Source organism: Rutilus rutilus, assembly GCF_951802725.1.
Source record: "Rutilus rutilus genome assembly, chromosome: 8".
Classification (NCBI taxonomy): domain Eukaryota; kingdom Metazoa; phylum Chordata; class Actinopteri; order Cypriniformes; family Leuciscidae; genus Rutilus; species Rutilus rutilus.
Genome location: NC_140222.1, coordinates 1,520,499 through 1,539,441, shown reverse-complemented (window position 1 = coordinate 1,539,441; position 18,943 = coordinate 1,520,499). Strand labels below are relative to the sequence as shown.

The window sequence follows — 18,943 nt, the reverse complement described above, 5'->3', positions numbered from 1 at the left end:
CAGTGCATCAACTGAACTCACTCGAAATTCGTCGGTGACTTCTTTGAACGCGAGGTTTGGGCCTGATTTTGTTCGTAATGACGTCACACCAGTTCGTTCCTTCATATTTCTATTAGGCTACTTAAAATAAAATAAGCTACATGTTAGCTGTTAATATATGTATATAACATATACATACATACATACATATATATATGTATACTCCAACTTAATTTACTTAACTAAAACTGTATAAAAACGATTAAAAACAAAAACTAATAGGCTACACATGAAAAAGCACACAAAATCACTTAAACTTAAAATGAAAAATATACAAATACAACGAATTCGAATCAACAAAAAATTATTTCAATGATAAAATAACCCTGAACCGAGGCAAAGTTAATACTTTCGGACGTAAATCTCTTTAGCAATGAACGTTTGAACGATAAAAGATTCCTGATTTGGTTTTGCACCTCAGACAGATGTTATCGGACAGATGTTATCGGACAGATAATATTTATATCGGTTGATTCGTTGTGAGTTACAATATATTAGTCAAAGTAGTTCCTCTGTTTAATGACATACTTTCAGTGTGTTAGAGTAATAGTGCATTAATAAAAACATTAATGACCCAGAACGTTCGAGAACATTCTAAAGTAACGTTTCCATAATGTTTGAAGAATGAATGTTCCGTAACGTGCACACGACCAAGAGAAACATTACGATTTTTAGCGTCCAGGTAACATTCAGAAATAATGTTTCCATAACTTAATAGCAAAAGTTCTTAGAACTTATTTTTCTTATATTTGAGCTTCTTCTTTGCTTATATTGGAGCTCTGGATATTAATCAACCAACTTCATAATGCTTTTACTTCACTATGCGCTGCAATATTCGAGAAAGAAATGCCCAACGTTTGATGCTATATATCCTGTGTAAGATTTCGTTTATCTATCACCTCTATGGCCAGGAGGTCTTTTAATAGAACAGACCGACAGCTGCTCACACACACACACACACACTCTAGTGCTGTTATAAATACTGAGGTGTGTGTGTGTGTGTGTTTAGTTTCAGATATGGCCGACAGAAAGAGCAGCAGTGGCGTCGGCTCTCGTCAGACCGTAAAGAGGAAAGAAAGAGCAGAAAATGAGGCAAAGAAAGAGGAGAAGCCTCCTAAAGAAGGAGAGAAACCTGAGGTGAATGGAAAGAAGGAGCAGGTGGAGAACGGAGAGGCCGGTGCCGAGAACGGAGCCGAGGCCAACGGAGAGAAACCGGAGCCGATGGAGCTGCCGCCGTTCGAGATCATCACCGGGTGAGTCTGGAAACCCTCGACAGAACATCAGACGAGGAGAAAACACTTCATTCACAACAGGAGATGTTTAGGTCAACCTTGTCAGTGTGCGAAGACAGAAAACATCTTTATTGGTTCTTTATTGGCATCAATGGTTCCATGAAGGATCCGTAGAACTGTTCCATTGCACAAAAGCTTCTTCCGATTATTAACATGTTCTTCACACTTATAGAAAAAAACCTTGAAAGTTTTGTAAAAGTAGTCGATGTTACTCGTGCGCTGAATTTCAAGTCTTCTTAAGTCTTATGATAGTTTTGTGTGAGGAACAGGCCAACATTTAAATCACACTTTTGCTCACAAACTTGCTGAATCACAATCGGTCACATGATATGCGAGAACCAATGGTGTTTGGGATCATTGACTTCTTCTAGTGGAGTGTGTGAATCTACACAAACACCAATGGCAAAGATTTTCAGGGAATAAATGAATAATTATGGGTCTGTTCCATCTTGTGACTTCAGAAGACTTGGAATACGCTCTTTATTGGCATTGATGAAGAACCTTTAACAACCATGGAACAACTTTAAAGGGTTATTTATATTATTAAGGAAGCGAACGGAGCTTTGAAAGTTTCTTTGGGGAGCCAAACATGGTAGTGTTTCTCCAGAACATATCTGTGGATCTGCTGGGAAATGCGTGAACGTTTGGGTCAAAGCTTGTGTAGAGCAGATCAATCCAACCCAACCCCCACCAAGGTCGCTCCTGACAGGCGGTGATGTGTCTCGCTGTCTGCTGTGTGTTATCTAAAGAACACACTCTTAAAAATAACGCTATCCATCTGGTGCTTTAAAGAATCCGGACACCAAAACACCAATCTGAAGAACCTGAAGCGCCAGTAAGTTTAATGATAGGTTGTTTTAACCCAATTTCGGGTCAGATATGGACAACCCCAAACGTTGGGTTAAAAATGTAATTTCATTTCATTTCAAATTTAACCCAATGGCTGGGTTTGTCCATATTTTACCCAAATTTGGGTTGAAACAACCCAGCATTTTTCAGAGTTTAACAGACAGAACTTAATGACAATGACTCGAGTGAACCTTGAGAACCATTGAAGAACGTTTTTGATGAAGTCCATCAGAGTTCTCAGGTACATCTCATTCAGGCTAAAATAGCCTAAAATTCACAAAGAGAAATAAAAACAGACCCAAATGTGTCAGTAGTGTTCATCCAGAGCTGCAAAATCAATGTGGATGTTGATGAATATATTCATATTATGCTCATTTGAAGATTTTTAATTGGTATCTAGAGCACAGTTGCGATATTTAAGAGACAATTGTTGGATTTCTAAAGGGTTAAATGGATATTTGCATTTCCGAATCCGCTTAAGAAGCCAAGCGTGTTTGATAACGCTGATGGGTTTGATTCTGTCGACACATTAAAGCTGTGAATTGTTGTGGATCATCTACTAGCAGGTGCTCATCAAAGATCAGCCAGGTTCATCTGGCAGCAAACACACACAATGCCTCCAAACCACAGCATCTCACGACACACCGGGTTCTGTATATGGGTCAGACTCCGCTGAGGGTATTTATAACCCCGACAGCCCTTCCATCTGTCAGCCTGTGAAGGAGCTGTGTAAAACCACCACTGAACCCCCCGCCGAGGCCAAAGACTGGGGAATAATACAGCCGAGATGCACATTTGACCTGTAAACTGGAAAAGTTCACCCACCTTTTGGAGCGTAGCATGAACTTCACTGGTTGTAATTCATGAAAGCTTTGGAATACAGACCTAAAGTTGGTTCTTTTTAAAGAGACACTCAGCAGATTATTGCAGAAGTCGAAGAACATCAAAAAATGAAATTGTAAAAAGTTTAGTTTAGTGTAAAGCAACTCTAAAAAACACTGGGTTAAAAACAACCCAATTTGGGTTGTTTTCAACCCAAGGGCTGGGTAAATATTAGGACAGAACACGTTGGGTTAATTTGACCCAGCAATTTGGGTTCTTTGTTTAACCCAGCATACTGGGTTGATTAGTTTTTACTAAAGTTCATACATGAATTAATGTTTACGGATTAACTTAAAATTGTATACAAAAATACTCCACAAAACCACTGGTTTGCATGATAATTCCTTTATTTTCGATCATATTTTACAGTGTAGCATTTCTATATAGTTTTGAATACATATTGCATACATTTAAGCTTGTTTAACAAATATTGGAAGTAAGAATCAAACATTTATAAGTAATTCAAGTGTAATCGACCAGTCTCTGTTGTCCCGTTTCCACGGTAACGGCGCTGGATCTCGCTGGACCGCCGCGCTGCGTTTCACTCGTAGCCGAAATATGCTGTGACAGGATTGTTTTGTTTTGTGACAGGATTGGATTGTTACGTCTGACCCTGGATCTGGGTAACACGAAAACTACCCAAACACTGGGTTGTTACGTCTGACCCAGGATCTGGGTAACACGAAAACTGCCCAAACACTGGGTTGTTACGTCTGACCCAGGAGCAGGGTAACACAAAAACTACCCAAACACTGGGTTGTTACGTCTGACCCAGGATCTGGGTAACACGAAAACTGCCCAAACACTGGGTTGTTACGTCTGACCCAGGAGCAGGGTAACACAAAAACTACCCAAACACTGGGTTGTTACGTCTGACCCAGGAGCAGGGTAACACAAGAACTACCCAAACACTGGGTTGTTACGTCTGACCCAGGATCTGGGTAACACGAAAACTGCCCAAACACTGGGTTGTTACGTCTGACCCAGGAGCAGGGTAACACAAGAACTACCCAAACACTGGGTTGTTACGTCTGACCCAGGAGCAGGGTAACACAAGAACTACCCAAACACTGGGTTGTTACGTCTGACCCAGGATCTGGGTAACACAAAAACTACCCAAATACTGGGTTGTTACGCCTGACCCAGGATCTGGGTAACACAACTACCCAAACACTGAAAAAATAACCCAAAAGACTCAACCCAGGATTTGGGTAGAAAAAAAGAACCCAAGATTTTTTAGAGTGTGAACTAAACATTTTGTATTTTACACAAAGTACATATTTTACAAAATAACCTGGACTCTAAAACTGCTAGAAAATCGAGCTGTGTTCCAAATTTGAAGTTGATATAACAAAAATCAAGCCACTAAATGATTTCATAAGAATCATGCGACTAATCTGAGCAATACACCTTGTGATGTGAAGAGGTTCCAGTGTTCAGGTCTTGAATTCACCCGCTTTATCTGCCCACAGGGATCGCATCGACCCGTTCTTCTACAAGTTCCAGTTCAAGAACGTCGAGTACTCGTCCGGCCGCAATAAAACCTTCTTGTGTTACCTGGTGGACCAGGGCTCGGACGGCCTCCTCCGCGGCTACCTCGAGGACGAGCACGCGGGTGCCCACGCCGAGGACGCCTTCTTCCAGCAGGTCCTGCCCAACTACGACCCAGCCTGCAAATACACCATCACCTGGTACATGTCGTCCAGCCCGTGTGCGGCCTGCGCCGGGAAGCTGACGGAGATCCTGAAGGCCAGGAAAAGCGTTCGTCTGACGATCTTCTCCGCGCGGCTCTTCGATTGGGAGGAGCCTGAGATCCAGACGGGGCTAAAGGCGCTAGCGGCCGCCGGCTGCAAACTGCGCATGATGAAGCCGCTGGATTTCACCTACACCTGGGACACGTTCGTAGAGAACGACGAGGAGCAGCTCACGCTGTGGGAGGACTGCCAGGAGAACTACGAGTACTATCAAGATAAATTGGCTGACATCCTGCAGTGATGTAAGAGAAGATCACTCACATACGACACGCTAGAGCTGCACTGTTAGTCGTTAAAAGATCGCCATCTTGATTAAAACGCCCACACAATCTTATTCCTAAACTACAATGATTCGGCTGTGGCTATTAAACCTTTGACAAGATCTTACCGGAGCATTGGAATCTGTGTTTGCGGTGCCGTTGATCCAGAGAGAGCCGCTGTCATGAATAGATATGAAACAGCTTCACAAACAGTCTTTTCAACCACACAATAATTCAAATTATCACAAAAGTACTGGGACAAAAGTTTATAGTTAAGATATAAACACTAATGTCTACGTTAAGTCTATCAAAATAGAGCAAATCACCTATTAAAAGTAACTTTGCGCTTCAAATAACGATAGTATCGATTACTTTGTTACACCAGTAGGTGGCGACAAGTGATTTGTCATTGAATCATTAATTCGAGAGATTTGTTCATACATGCTGATTCATCCAGTTATGAAACAAGTCTTTATAAATGAGTCATTGAATCATTCACTTAAGTGATTCGTTCAAAAACGCTGATTCATCCAGTAAAAAAAAGTGAAATCTTTATGAGTGAGTCATTGAATCATTCATTCAAGAGATTCATTCAAAAACACAGATTCATTCAGTTATGAAACAAGTGAAGTCTCTGTTAATGAATCATTGAATCATTCATTCAAGAGATTCGTTCAAAAACACAGATTCATTCAGTTATGAAACAAGTGAAGTCTTTATGAGTGAGTCATTGAATCATTCATTCAAGAGATTCGTTCAAAAACACAGATTCATTCTGGTATGAAACAAGTGAAGTCTTTATTAATGAATCATTGAATCATTCACTCCAAAAAGATAAATATGTAGCACTCTCCAATATTGACATCGAAGCGGGGTTAATGTAGTTAACGAAAACTAAAACCATAAAAACACGTTTGTTACTTGAAATAAAATAACTGCTAACTGAAATCAAATACATTTAAAATATTAATAAAAACTGTAATAGTATCCCAGCTAACAAAATATTATGTTTTAAGAACGTTTTGCTAACGTTTACATTGAGTTATGAAAACATTATTTTTTAATGTTCTTTGGACGTTCAAAACATCCAGTGTTTAATAAACGTTTTTTCTTTGGTTATGTGAACGTTAAGAGAACATTACATTGTATCTTTCTTCAAACATTATGGAACGTTTCTTTAGAATGTTCTCTGAACGTAAAAAAAAAAACGTTAGATGAACGTCAAACACAGTTTGTGAAGTGTTCTCGGTACTCGGTGACGTTTGATATATTTAGACTATTCAAACTCTCCTTTTGCTAATTAAAGCAAGTGTTTTTATCTTTTGCAGGATAATGACGCGATAGTCGAAGAGAGAGTGTGTTTGTGTGTGTGAGAGAGAAACCCATGCCACCCTTCACGTTCTGCATCTACACGCTGAGAGACGTTTAAACATTACTCGTGGTTTCTGCAGCGAGAGCCTGAAGTACAAGAATCCTGTCAAACTGATGGATTACTGTAGTACTACTGTATGTTTTCTGCAGTAAGAGGATTTATACTTTTTAATAATTAGTTTTATGTTTGAATGAAGTCACTGCGTTTTGTTCATCTGTTTTCTTTTCTTTGATGTGACAAAATGTCACATTTCATACTGTTTTATATTTATATTCAGAGCTTGCAAAAATATGTTCTAAGAACGTTTTGCCAATGTTCCCATTAAGTTACAACAAAACGTTATTTCTGAATGTTCAAAACAATCTAGTTTTTTTAAATGTTTTTTCTTGGTTATTAACATCATTCTTCAAACATTATGTGAACGTTACTTTTGAACATTCTGAAACAATTAGAAACATTTAAACAACATGACGAACATGCGTCAGAAATAAAACGTTTGTCTTTAACTTTGAGAGAACCTTGTCAGAACGTTCTCTGTTAGCTGAGTGGAACTTCAATTTTACTTTATTTATCATTTTATATTCACAAATTCATATTGAGCACTGTAAAATACAGGTAATTCAGGAGTTTTGTATTTATACATTGAAACTTGGGTTGCAGCTGTATATGAAATAGTTGGGCAAGACATAAATAAATACACTAAATGGGAAACGACCTTCACTGTTGTTAGAAAAACGAATAAAACGTGTATTGTTTTGGTTTGCGGTTCTTCTTTTTGTGTATTACAGAAACAAACACACAAATATTCACCTCAGCATATTTGAGGCGTCTCAGCCGAAATGAGTTCTGCTATGAACAGCGGTTTACTTAAAAGCATCTTTAATCACACACACATAATAAATCCAAAATACTATCTGTTTATATCCACACATACAGATAAATATCATAACAGGGAGATATGTGAAACCCATCATACACATTCTCTGTATAAGTAAACAAAACATGTACAAAACAAAAACACCATAGTATTTTTTTATACGTATACCAATGTTTTTGGACGTGTACTAACCAAGGTAAATCACGGTAAATGTAAAAGACTTACAGGCAGATTTACAGGTGAAGATCACGGGTGACTGTTAATCTGCGCGCGCAGACGTAGAAAACGCGCCAAAACTAGATCGCTTACATTCTAATCAACACATTTTTCTTTACAAAACTAGCGTAGTTTCGTTGGTATATTATAATGATAGCGATCTAGTTTTGTTCGGTAAAGTTTCTCCACTCACTCAGTCTCATAGAGACAGAGCGCATTTAGGCCACGCCCACCGGGCGGGAAAACAATCCCTCCGTCTCCACTGACTCTGTACTGAGTGAAGCTGCCTCCTCGTCATTTATGACTTATAACAAAACACAAAACAGTGTCTAAAAGCTGCTATGTGACGAGGTGTACAGCAAACAAGCTAAACAACCCAGAAATAAGTGTTTATAAGATGTCGACCCCAAAAAACGAGTGTTTAAAGACACAAAAGTGGAGACAGGCGATTGAGAGAAAGAGCAGCTTGTCTCATTACTCTGAGAACTAACGTAATAATAGCTCATCTTACAGAGATATAATATATAAAACTGACATTTGGATATTTGACTTACCAGTGACTATATGTTACTGCACACATAGTGTATTTTTAGTGCATACTGAGCATCAGGATCCCACTGTTTACCCATTCGTTCCAGCCGATATCCACTTTTGTGTCTTTAAACGCTCGTTTTTTTGGGTCGACAGCTTATAAACACTTATTTCTGGGTTGTTTAGCTTGTTTGCTGTACACCTCGTCACATAGCAGCTTTTAGACACTGTTTTGTTTTATGTTTGTTTAACCCTAACGCAATACAAAGTCAATGGAGACGGTTGGACTGTTTTCCCGCCCGGTGGGCGTGGCTTCAGATTATGATGCGTGTCGCTCTGTCTCTATTACAGACGGGTCGGACTGTCATTGGTTTGAATAGGTGGTTATTTGTCTGCCTGCAGTCCTGGCGTGAGGTGAGGTGTGTACATGTCTCTCAGCAGCGTCTCTAGCGCCCTCTTGTGGCCGGGCTGAGAGTAGATCTGCCCCGGAGCCCGAGAGCGCCACCTGCTGTCCGGGTCCTCAGGGGTCACGGTGCGCATCTGGGCCGTGTGGAGACCCTCGATCGCACTGGACAGCCAGATCAATCTCTTCAGGCTCTGGATGGAGCGACCGCGATCATGCATCAGCTGATGCTCAGTCACCGCTCGTCTGCTGAAGAGAGATAGATAACCTCAGAACAACCACAGAGAAGATCGAGAGATAGAACAGATGGATGGATGGATAGACAGACAGACAGACAGACAGACAGACAGACAGACAGAACGATAGATAGATAGATAGATAGATAGATAGATAGATGGATGGACAGATAGATGGATGGATGGATGGATGGGCGGGCGGATGGATGGATGGATAGATAGATGGATGAATAGACAGATAGATGGACAGATAGATAGATGAATGGATGGATGGATGGGCGGGCGGGTGGGCGGATGGATGGATGGATAGATAGATAGATAGATAGATGGATGAATAGATAAATAGATGTACCTCTCATTCTCCTGACACTGTACGGCTGCGATCACCATCAGGATCATGAAAGCGAGTCGTTGAGATCCTGGAGTCTTCAACATCAGAAACATGAGCTCACACACGTTCAGCAGAACGACACTTTACCAACAAACCACCGAGTTCCTGAAGCTACTGACTCTCTCGCTCAGCTCTCAGGGTTTATGTAGACCTCCGCCAGCCCGACACAGGAAGTGACATCACGCACTTCAGAGGAAACAAGCTCCTCCTCCTCGAGCCCCAATTACGCTTTAGTTGCTTCCAGTCATTTATAATGGATGGATCAAACTCCTGATTAATGATGTTCCAGTTCTCCTTCACCTCACTGAGCTCAAAGGCTCCTGGGACTGAATTTTGGTTTCTTTTTTTGTGGATTGTGAATGTGCTGAGAAAGGCTGAGAGAACCAGCTGACGGAGACTTGGTTTGAGGGTTAGGACACGAGTGCGGGAAGGTTTGTTGAAAGGGAAAAACTTCTAAACAATACAGCTATTGGTGTCCATAACAAGCGTTCTAGTTAAAATGCCTTTTCGTTGGAACTTCAGAACTAAGCAATAGCGCCGACGTGTTTCCACGTCAGAAGAGCTTCGCTGAAGACCCTCGCTCCATAGCGACCGTCTCAGATGTGGTTTCTAAGGGTGAGGAATGCAGTGGATGTCCTGATGATGATGAAGATGAAGATAATGATGATTTCTGTAAAGTCAAACTTCTCTGAATAGCAACCGCTCGGATCCCCACAAACCCACAGAAACACTTTACTGGGAGAGTTCTGACTCATGTTAATCCAAACCTCTATAACTCTCTTCCTTCTCTAGATAACAAGAGGAATATTAACCTTCAGTGGCCATACAGCATACTTAAACATGTGGAGATAGATATATATCACACAATCATAAATTAGATTTGATTTAAAAGCTTAAACACTCAAAATTCTAAAACTTTTAAACCTTTAAGGGCTCAATTTGTGTGGTCAACTTCAGATGTGGAACACAACTTGGCTCACAGCTTTGGTTTTCTGCTGAGTTTAGAGTACAAATACTTTTGTAAAATATATATTTTTTGTAAATAAATAAAGCATGTTGAGTTCAGTACAGTTACAGTAAACTTTATATAACCTTCTTTATATATATATATATATATATATATATATATATATATATATATATATATATATATATATATATATATATAAAAAAGTGTTTTCACTTCTGCAATAATCTGCAGAGTGTCTCTTTAAAAGCAACCAATTTGGGGTCTGTATTCCAAAGCTTTCATGATTTACAACCACCCGACATGAAAAACCCTGTTGCTTTTGAGCATCTCATGATCGATTGCAGCGTCTGAAGCCCCGCCCCTCTGCGTGCGTGATGACGTACATCACGTAAGGACGTACATTACGTAAGGACGTACATTACGTGAGAGCCTCCGTATTTCCGCGCTGCGCCATTTCACAGCGGATCTGATCCAGGAATCAAACACACACACGGTCAGAAACACGCGACGCTGACGGTAAATGTACGTTTATTATCTTTCATTGTGTTCTAATGCATTTCATTCTGTCGTTTGTGTTTTTTTTTATCACAAGCGTTAGCAGACGGTTTAGCCTTTTTGCTCACATTTTTTTGCAGGCGCCATTTTACTATTGACCCAGATTAGCGGTTAGCAGTTTACTTCCAGTCTTTAATCACGCGTGTTACATCAACATTAATCTTGATTATGTTTACAGCAGCTATCGCACGTTAAAGAGACAGTTCGTGTTTCATTGTGTTTTGTATTTTGTATTCCGTGTTCAGTCGCGTGTGGTCGTCGTGCGCCATTTTGAGTCGCGAACAAAAGCAAAAATAACGCGATTTGTCGTTATTTATGTAACGTTAGGACTATTTTATTTCATTTTCAGGCGCTGCTCTTATTTAGTCTTTATTTCGAAATGTATTTATTTCGTTCTGCTCTAAATATGTAACAATGCAGTTTTGTAGTAGATTAAACACTTATGCATATTAGGAACTCAAACACCACAAAGTAAAAAGCGACGGTGTTTGACTCTGAATGGTCGTTGTATCAAAGCTCGTCTACAAATTCTTGGGCAAGACAAATACAATTATTTTGTATTGTGCTCAAACACCATTCAATAGAGAGAGAGAGAGAGACAGGTATTGGGGGATGGAGACCGAAACCAGCCACACCTCCATTAGCATCATTATCATAGAGACATTCTCGGATTTATTTAAATGAGTGTACAACCGACACGTGGACTAGTAAGACTGGGTATCGACACATATTTCACGGTTTCTTGTGATTTAAAAACAAAACAAAAAAACCCTCACAAATGAACCATGGTTTTACTACCGTTAAAACCCCAAAAAACACATGGTTAATAATAGTTAAGCAATGGTAACCACAAATTAACAATGGTTTTGCTACACTCACCATAGTTTAACCATGATATTTGTAGTAAAACTGGTTATACAAATGGTAATGATCCATCAAAAAAAACCTACAGTTAGCTAACACTTTTACTGTAATAAAACCAAGATTTATTTTCATAAGGGTAAATCTCTGGCCATAACATAATTGTTTTCATAACAGTTGAAGAACGGACTAAGGGTGAAAATATCATCTACAGTGCTTTACACTTGTGAAAATGCTCATCTCTATATCTAGTTATTTTTCTAGCAAACCGCTGTTGATGGTCATTGAGTGGCTTTCCTGAGGTAAATGTGACTATTGTTTACAAGCTGTTTTATTGACTTCTTTCTGCGTTTGAAACACTGATTGATGGATTACATGAGACATGATTTATTTGTTCTGAATCTTTCATCATTCCCTCTGATGTTCGTTTATTTGCTGCTGTAACTAGTATTGTAGAGGAAGAGATGATCGGTACACATAGGCCTACTCAAACAAATTTATTGACTGAATGTCATGATAAAATCAACATTTCATATAAAAAAACAGTCACGAGTCGCACGGGTATATCTGTGGCAATAGCCAACAATACACTGTATGGGTCAAAATTAGGCTATTCATTTTCCTTTTATGCCAAAAATCATTAGGATATTAAGTTAAGATCATGTTCCATAAAGATATTTTGTAAATTTCCTACCGTAAATATATATATATATAAAACATTTATTTTTGTGAGTGGATGCAGCACAATCGCCAACATTAATGGACAACTTTAAAGGAGATTTTCTCAACGTTTTGTTTTTTTTGTTGCAGTTTTCTAATAGTTGTATCTCGGCTAAATATGGTCCTATCCTAACAAACCCATACATCAATGGAAAACTTATTTATTCAGCTTATGTATAAATCGCAGTAAACAAAAATGGACCCATGTGACTGGTTTTGTGGTCCAGAGTAACATAAAAAATAACACATGTAACCCCTCGCACTCTTGTGTTGTGCAGATTGAGCCATGCATCGCGACTGCCCTCTGGACTGCAAAGTGTACGTTGGGAATCTTGGGAATAATGGGAACAAGTCGGAACTGGAGAGGGCGTTCGGCTACTACGGGCCCCTGAGGAGCGTCTGGGTGGCCAGAAACCCTCCTGGTTTTGCATTCGTCGAATTCGAAGACCCTCGTGACGCCACAGACGCCGTCAGAGAACTAGACGGACGGTGAGTGTGGATCTTAAAGCTAGTTATCATCATCATCATCATCAGCAAATTACTTCACGACTTCTGGTCTAATCGACGGGTCACGCAGGACTCTCTGCGGTTGCCGAGTGAGGGTGGAGCTGTCCAATGGCGAGAAGCGAACTCGTAACCGGGGTCCGCCTCCATCCTGGAGCCGACGTCCACGCGACGACTACCGAAGGCGTAGCCCGCCCGCCCGGCGCAGGTAAACCCGTTCTCCCGCTCACCTGTCTCTCTGTAAACTGTGTTTCAGAGGAAACTAATGCGATTCTGCCCCCTTCGCCAGTCCTGGATGCCACTGCCCTGCCGGTGCCACGTGTCCCGGTTCTGATGGGCATCTGACGGAGATCTTTAGCTCCTCCATCTTCATTGTCATTGATAACCATTAAGCAATGATCTGACTGGGCTTCTCAAATTCTGATAGTTTTGTTTAAATGCAGAACCGCGAGTGATTATTTGGGCTAATCTCATGACGGCGCCCGGGTTGCGTTTCACGCCGAAATTAAAAGTTGGAACAACAAAAATGAGCTTTCTGATTGCTTTCTGGGTAGGCTAACACTTTACAATAAGCTTCTGTTTGTTACTCTTAGTCAACATGAACTAACAATGAAATCATTATTAGTCTTGGTTAATTTTAAGTATTTTATTAAGTGTTAGTGTAACGAGTGTATTGCATTACCAATGGGAGCTTATTGTAAAGCGTTACTGCTTTTAGCATCGTGATGGTGTTTTGATGACAATTTAGCACCTTTTTTACACCCACATTCTCATTACTGCTAATATTAAGTCATTGCGATAATTCATTTGTTTACTTGATTTAAAATGTAAAGTGAGGTTTTTCTACCATTTATGAGAATTTTAGCAGTGATGGATGTTTAATTGTCCTTAATTCCTAAAAATAAGCTTTATTTCGGATTGAAATTTGACCTGGGTGCGATTTCGCGCACTCTTCTTGCGCAGCGCTATTCAATGTTGATTATGCTAACTTTGCGAATTGGCCGCGCAAAGCCCAGTCGCTTGTTTTCAGTAATCTGCTCGGCTCTAGTAATGGTTGGAATGCAATCTTTTGTTGACTTAACTTTACATGAAAAGGTTGTTTTTATTTTCTTATCTTATCATCTCTATATTAATAAAAATGAACCCCGTTGCAGAGTCACCACCATGCCTCTCCTCACCACCCTCTGAGTCAGTCTACTAGTCTTCTTTCAGCATCATGTGACCAGCGTGCCCCAATCAGCTGGCTGGGTTGGTGTCACATGACCCAGGCGTGGCCAGTCATCAGGTCGCACCAGCCCATTGGTTCCTGAGCATGCCGTTGTCAGCTCCTCCTCCTCCTCCAACCTTAACACCCAATCGGCAGCGGCCCACTTCACATTCCTGACCAATCAGCGTTTTACGTTCCCCAATGTCTACACTACCAACCACCAGCAACAGCCTTCGGCTAACCAATAAAAGCAGGAAAAATCCACTACATCCAGCCCCCATCCGCAAGCCAGCTAATCAGCTAGCAGCATCTGGCCTACACTTTCCCGCCAATTCTGCTCCCCGGCCGCCACCCCTTCGCCTTTTCTAGCTTGTTGAAAACCGAAAGACTAGTAAGTTTTTCCTGCTTCATACAGTTTAATGCTGAATACAGATATAAGATGAGGAGAAATCTCCTGTTGAGAGTTGAAACACACAGGGTTGGTATCTTGACTCCGTTAAGATTAGGCAAAAGCTGATGGGGAGCCCAAGCGGAGGTTCAGGTTACATAAGAAGCGTGGGCTTTGAGAGCTGCTCTTGCTTTCTTTCAGTGTCTTCATTCTGTTGGGGTTGTTTGCAGTGCGTTGAGTTTTTCTACTGTGTAGTTCTCTGTACTGGAGCGTAACGCTCTTAGCGAACGCTCATGTGGCGAGATCTCCACTCCACCCCTGTATCAGGGCGGTGCCGAGTGTGTGACTGTTAGCAGGCTGGAGTTTCAGGGCTTTTGAGGTGCCTTCGTGTGTCGATCGCCACCGCGTTGACTCGCTCTTCTCTTCTCTTCTTCAGATCGCCCAGGAGGAGGAGCTTCAGTCGCAGTCGTAGCAGGTAAGAGTTTACGCGCAGGAAAACGGCACTTTATCAACGTTTTGTTTCACTGAGATGCTATTATAGTTTTGCAATATTTTAAATCGGTTTTTATTTTTATGTTTTCAGTTTATTTTATGGTAACTTTAAATGCGTCTATTTTAGTTGTTTTAGTACGTTGTTTAAACTAAATTAAAAAAAAAAAAAATTTTTTCAAGTTACGAGCACTTTCACGGTTTTAGTTGACTATAATAACCCTGGTTCTGGACTTGGTCTAGATCTCTTTCCAGAGAGCGCAGGAGGGAGAGGTCGCTGTCCCGCGACAGGAACCACAAGCCCTCGCGATCTTTCTCACGATCGAGGAGGTAAGAGTTTCGCTACTTTATATCGTCCGGCCAGGAAATGACGTCCAACACCGAGCTCACATCTCAACTTTTTTCCCCCGTTTACAGTCGTTCCAGATCTAATGACCGGAAATGAACCACGACACAGAGAAAAATGTCGTGACGGGAAACCGTCGATCAAAAACTTTGAAAAGACTTTATTGCTCAGAGTCCCCCATTTATTTTGTTTTTTTTATGAACATTATTTTAGCGGTTCTGTTTCCTTCTGTAGCTGCAGTTTTAATGCGACGGCATTCCATCTCACACTTTTAAGACTTATTTGTGTTTTTGCCGGTGAATGTGATTGGTCCTGCTGCGATGAGCTCATTTCCTGTCGCCTGAGCTCGACCGCTAGCGTTTTGCTTTGTGTTTGTGTGCGATCAGAGGGGGACGATGTAACGACACTGTGTCGCCAGCAGGGGGTGGAATGAAGAACAGTTTTCATTCTCGTTTGTTTTTTTCCTTGTAGTGTTTGTACTGATTATAATGTTGATTTGAATTAAAACTCATTACAAAAAATATCCTGTCTCTGTGAATTTTTACAATGTTGTTTTAATTTAATAATTGGCCATTTTAGTCCCGCTGTAAAACTCATCTTTGATCACAAAAAAGACTTGATGCCTTTTTTTTCCTTGAATAATTCTTCATGCTTTAAGATATCTAGAATGTAACTCGACACCCTTGCCTCATTTAGTATACGTGGTTCTATAAATATGCAAATGAGCCCCGCCTCCACTCACTCCAATCACTCGTTGACGATCACACGTTGATCTGATTGGTTACAAGGTAGTTTGTGACGTCAGAAACACCAGCGATTTCAAAGTGTGTGTTTGAGACTGTCTTTGGTTCACTGCAGTTTTAAGGAGGAAATACTCAGCAATGGTGTCGACTTATGAACTTACACATGCTTTGTGTTAAAGCAGATTAAAAACACCACATAGACACACAAACTACATTTAAAGCTGGATTTTCACCACGGGGGACTTTTTACAAATAAATATTTGATTAAGTGTTAATTTACTCGGATTTGATCCAATAATTACAAGTGATGAAGAGTTCATACAGGGTTAATCAAGATGTTTATGCATTAGCTTTCATTTACAGCATTTATTATCTTTACAAATGTTAGATAATAAAAATACAGCTGTCCCTTGTTAGTTTGTGTAGTTATTTTAATTTGTTTAAACATACAACCTGTGCTCTTTTATTTTTAGTAAGTGTAGAATTTAGATTGTTATAGTAGTAGAATATTTTCCTAATGAATAACCTTATTGAAATTAAGTGTTACCACAAAACCTCTTTGTTTTTGTAGCCGTTTATAGTGTTAGCATTGTGAACATTTCATGTTTGTGTACAGTAGTGATCACTGACTCGCTGAACATCCTGGTTAAATATTAAACTATATTGACATCTGAACCTTGTTTGAGGTTTTATTGTAAGTTGTCCGGAGCTTAATTTCAAGATCTAATTTAGCAGGAAGTGTATGTTCAGATGCCGGGTTTCAGTAAAATCCCTGGCATGAGGAATCTGACACGGACAGACAGTCAACATTAAAAGTAGAAATATAATAAAGGGAGAAATGTTCTCAAATACTTGAATGTAATTAAAATGGGTACAGATCATGTGTATAGGTATATGTGCGGTGTTGTTGTAGTACCAGCAGAGGGCGACCAACTTTAACTCTACATTGACTCTTTTATCTGGATTTCTTGGAGTTTTTAGATGATTTTCTTTTTTTGAAATCCAAAGTCTATTTGTCAACTTGAGCCTCTATGATGGATATATATATTTTTATATATAATTTGAACCCAGGGGTTTTCTGGGTTATTTGAACTGGGGTCAGGGGGCCACAAGAGAGAGCTAGGGAGTCTGTACATTTGACAAAATCAGTAAAAATAAGATTAAACTAATTTACAAATACATTTGATTTAAAAAAAATTAAGCAAATAAATACAATAGAATACAAATTTAAAATATTTGTTTAAAATGAATAAAATTGTTTAAATAAAACATTTACATAAAATTAATTATAAAAATGTATACAATTTGTTTAAAAAAAATACATTTAGTAAAACTAACGATTTAATTGAAAATACGAAAAGCAGTGGGAAAAATGTGAAAACATAAAAAGATTTTTTTCAGCCTCGCCATCTTGGACTGAACGCAACACAGCCGTCATAGAAATGAACGATACCGGTTCAAATTCAAAAGCGGTTAAATGAACTAAATAGTAGTTTCTAATTTTTAATATCTCTATAGCAGACATCCCATGTCTCCCGGAAGTTCCGGGAGTCTCCCGCATATTGATAGCAGCTCCCTGATGCCCACAAATTAGCTAAAATCTCCCGGAATCTAGAGCGAGCGAGCAAGAGCGCGCATCTCCAAACCGTGTCGAGCACGCGGCAGAAGGGGTGAGGGAGCGAGAGGAAGATCAACATAAAATGTGGAACACAACTTGTTCAGATTTTTTGCTTTCCTTTTCTTGCAGTTATAGAGTAAAATATATTTTGTAATATATATTTATATAAAATATAAATAATTCTGTTTAAATTTGTACATTTTAATAAACTCAAACTTATATAACTTTTTTCTGTTTCACTTTCATAATTTTTTTTCACTTCAACAATAATCTGACAAATGTCTTCTTTAAAACAAGACCAACCAGAGGTCTATATTCCAAAGCATTCTTGAATTACAACCATTTAAGTTTGGATAGTGATTTTCATGTTTATGCGAAAAAAAAGGTGACAGTTAAAAGGATAATTTAGTGATAACAATGAATTAATCAAGCGGTCATTTGCCAGTTTAGGTGTTCATATATCTCTGAAAGTATGCGATTTAAAAAGCCCACTTCGAGTCTTGACTCAATTTCGACCAAATACATAACGTTAGCAAACTGTCACTGCGGTTATAGCTTACATTAACGTTACAGCACCTGTTATCGTTGACGTTAGCTCACTTTAACGTTAATAAAAACCTTTTCTACTTTACCTCTCTGGATCTAATCTATGAAATGCTAGTTGATTGGTTGTACACTGGTAGTTGTTGCGCAGTTGATGGCAGAACACTCTTTTCTTTGATTCCAATTATTTCCACTCATAATGTTAATGCTGTATAGTAGTTGTGCTAACTGTAAAGCCGTTGGTTCAGTCCAAAATGGCGGCCGCGCTACCGAAGTGCCACCTAGTGGCTGTTGTCAAAACTGCAACGGAGTTTCGCCTCTTGGTCCTTCTATACACGGGTTTCTTGTATACAAACAATACCGAATGCGCGCGCATCCAGGAGGCAGAAAACCGCTATCTGTTATGCCAAGTTCTGTAAAAGAACATTGTAATTAACGTAGATTTCGCATTGTTTGTAATTTCTTGTTGACTCAATAATAAACGGCAATTTCAGAGTTGGATCTGTTTGTTTGTGTTTCATATTAATATAACATTATGTAAAACGTCCAACTGTTTACGAATCAAAATCTGGACATACTGTGATGCATGTATGTATGAATTATCATGTTAGACTAAAGCCCTATTCGCACGGGATTAGTATTACCCCTGGACCTCTGTAATTAAGAAATTACCCCCTGACGTCTGTTTTTGGTGACTCATTCACACGGGCAAATAAATGTTCATAATTCCCTCGAGTTTACGGACTTTACAGCGCGCGCCCACCCATTCACACTTCACTAGCTGAACGTGCTGAAACGAAGATCGCGCTGCAGTATTGCAATTCAAAAAAAGAACTTATTTAAAAGCAATTTATTAGAGAAATATATATTATAGAATATCATATTATTGTATAAATA

At 39.5% G+C, this 18,943-nt stretch overlaps 3 protein-coding genes across 5 annotated transcripts; 2 read left to right on the top strand and 1 right to left on the bottom strand.

The window, feature by feature from the left end:
• Positions 1 to 969: 969 nt before the first annotated feature.
• Positions 970 to 7,211, top strand: apobec2a (apolipoprotein B mRNA editing enzyme, catalytic polypeptide-like 2a). 2 transcript variants are annotated; one of them, XM_084417644.1, is made up of 3 exons: positions 970 to 1,292; positions 4,535 to 5,058; positions 6,405 to 7,211. In XM_084417644.1, the coding sequence occupies exons 1-2, from the start codon at positions 1,057 to 1,059 to the stop codon at positions 5,055 to 5,057; spliced, it is 759 nt and encodes a 252-aa protein (XP_084273770.1). In that variant the 5' UTR covers positions 970 to 1,056; the 3' UTR covers position 5,058; positions 6,405 to 7,211. The 2 variants fall into 2 exon arrangements, 1 of the variants encoding a protein (XP_084273770.1); XR_014628460.1 differs by having other exon boundaries at positions 1,052 to 1,292; positions 4,535 to 5,634; positions 5,800 to 7,208.
• Positions 7,212 to 8,376: 1,165 nt separating this feature from the next.
• pth4 (parathyroid hormone 4) lies at positions 8,377 to 9,195 on the bottom strand. Its single transcript, XM_084415867.1, has 2 exons — positions 9,064 to 9,195; positions 8,377 to 8,724 (listed from the first exon to the last, which is right to left on the bottom strand). Exons 1-2 carry the CDS (start codon positions 9,153 to 9,155, stop codon positions 8,457 to 8,459), a joined length of 360 nt encoding a protein of 119 aa, XP_084271993.1. The 5' UTR covers positions 9,156 to 9,195; the 3' UTR covers positions 8,377 to 8,456.
• A 1,277-nt stretch (positions 9,196 to 10,472) lies between these two features.
• srsf3b (serine and arginine rich splicing factor 3b) lies at positions 10,473 to 15,658 on the top strand. 2 transcript variants are annotated; one of them, XM_084416292.1, is made up of 6 exons: positions 10,473 to 10,588; positions 12,487 to 12,697; positions 12,786 to 12,920; positions 14,744 to 14,782; positions 15,040 to 15,126; positions 15,214 to 15,658. In XM_084416292.1, the coding sequence occupies exons 2-6, from the start codon at positions 12,495 to 12,497 to the stop codon at positions 15,239 to 15,241; spliced, it is 492 nt and encodes a 163-aa protein (XP_084272418.1). In that variant the 5' UTR covers positions 10,473 to 10,588; positions 12,487 to 12,494; the 3' UTR covers positions 15,242 to 15,658. The 2 variants fall into 2 exon arrangements, with proteins under 2 accessions (XP_084272418.1, XP_084272417.1); XM_084416291.1 differs by having other exon boundaries at positions 10,476 to 10,594.
• Positions 15,659 to 18,943: the final 3,285 nt, after the last annotated feature.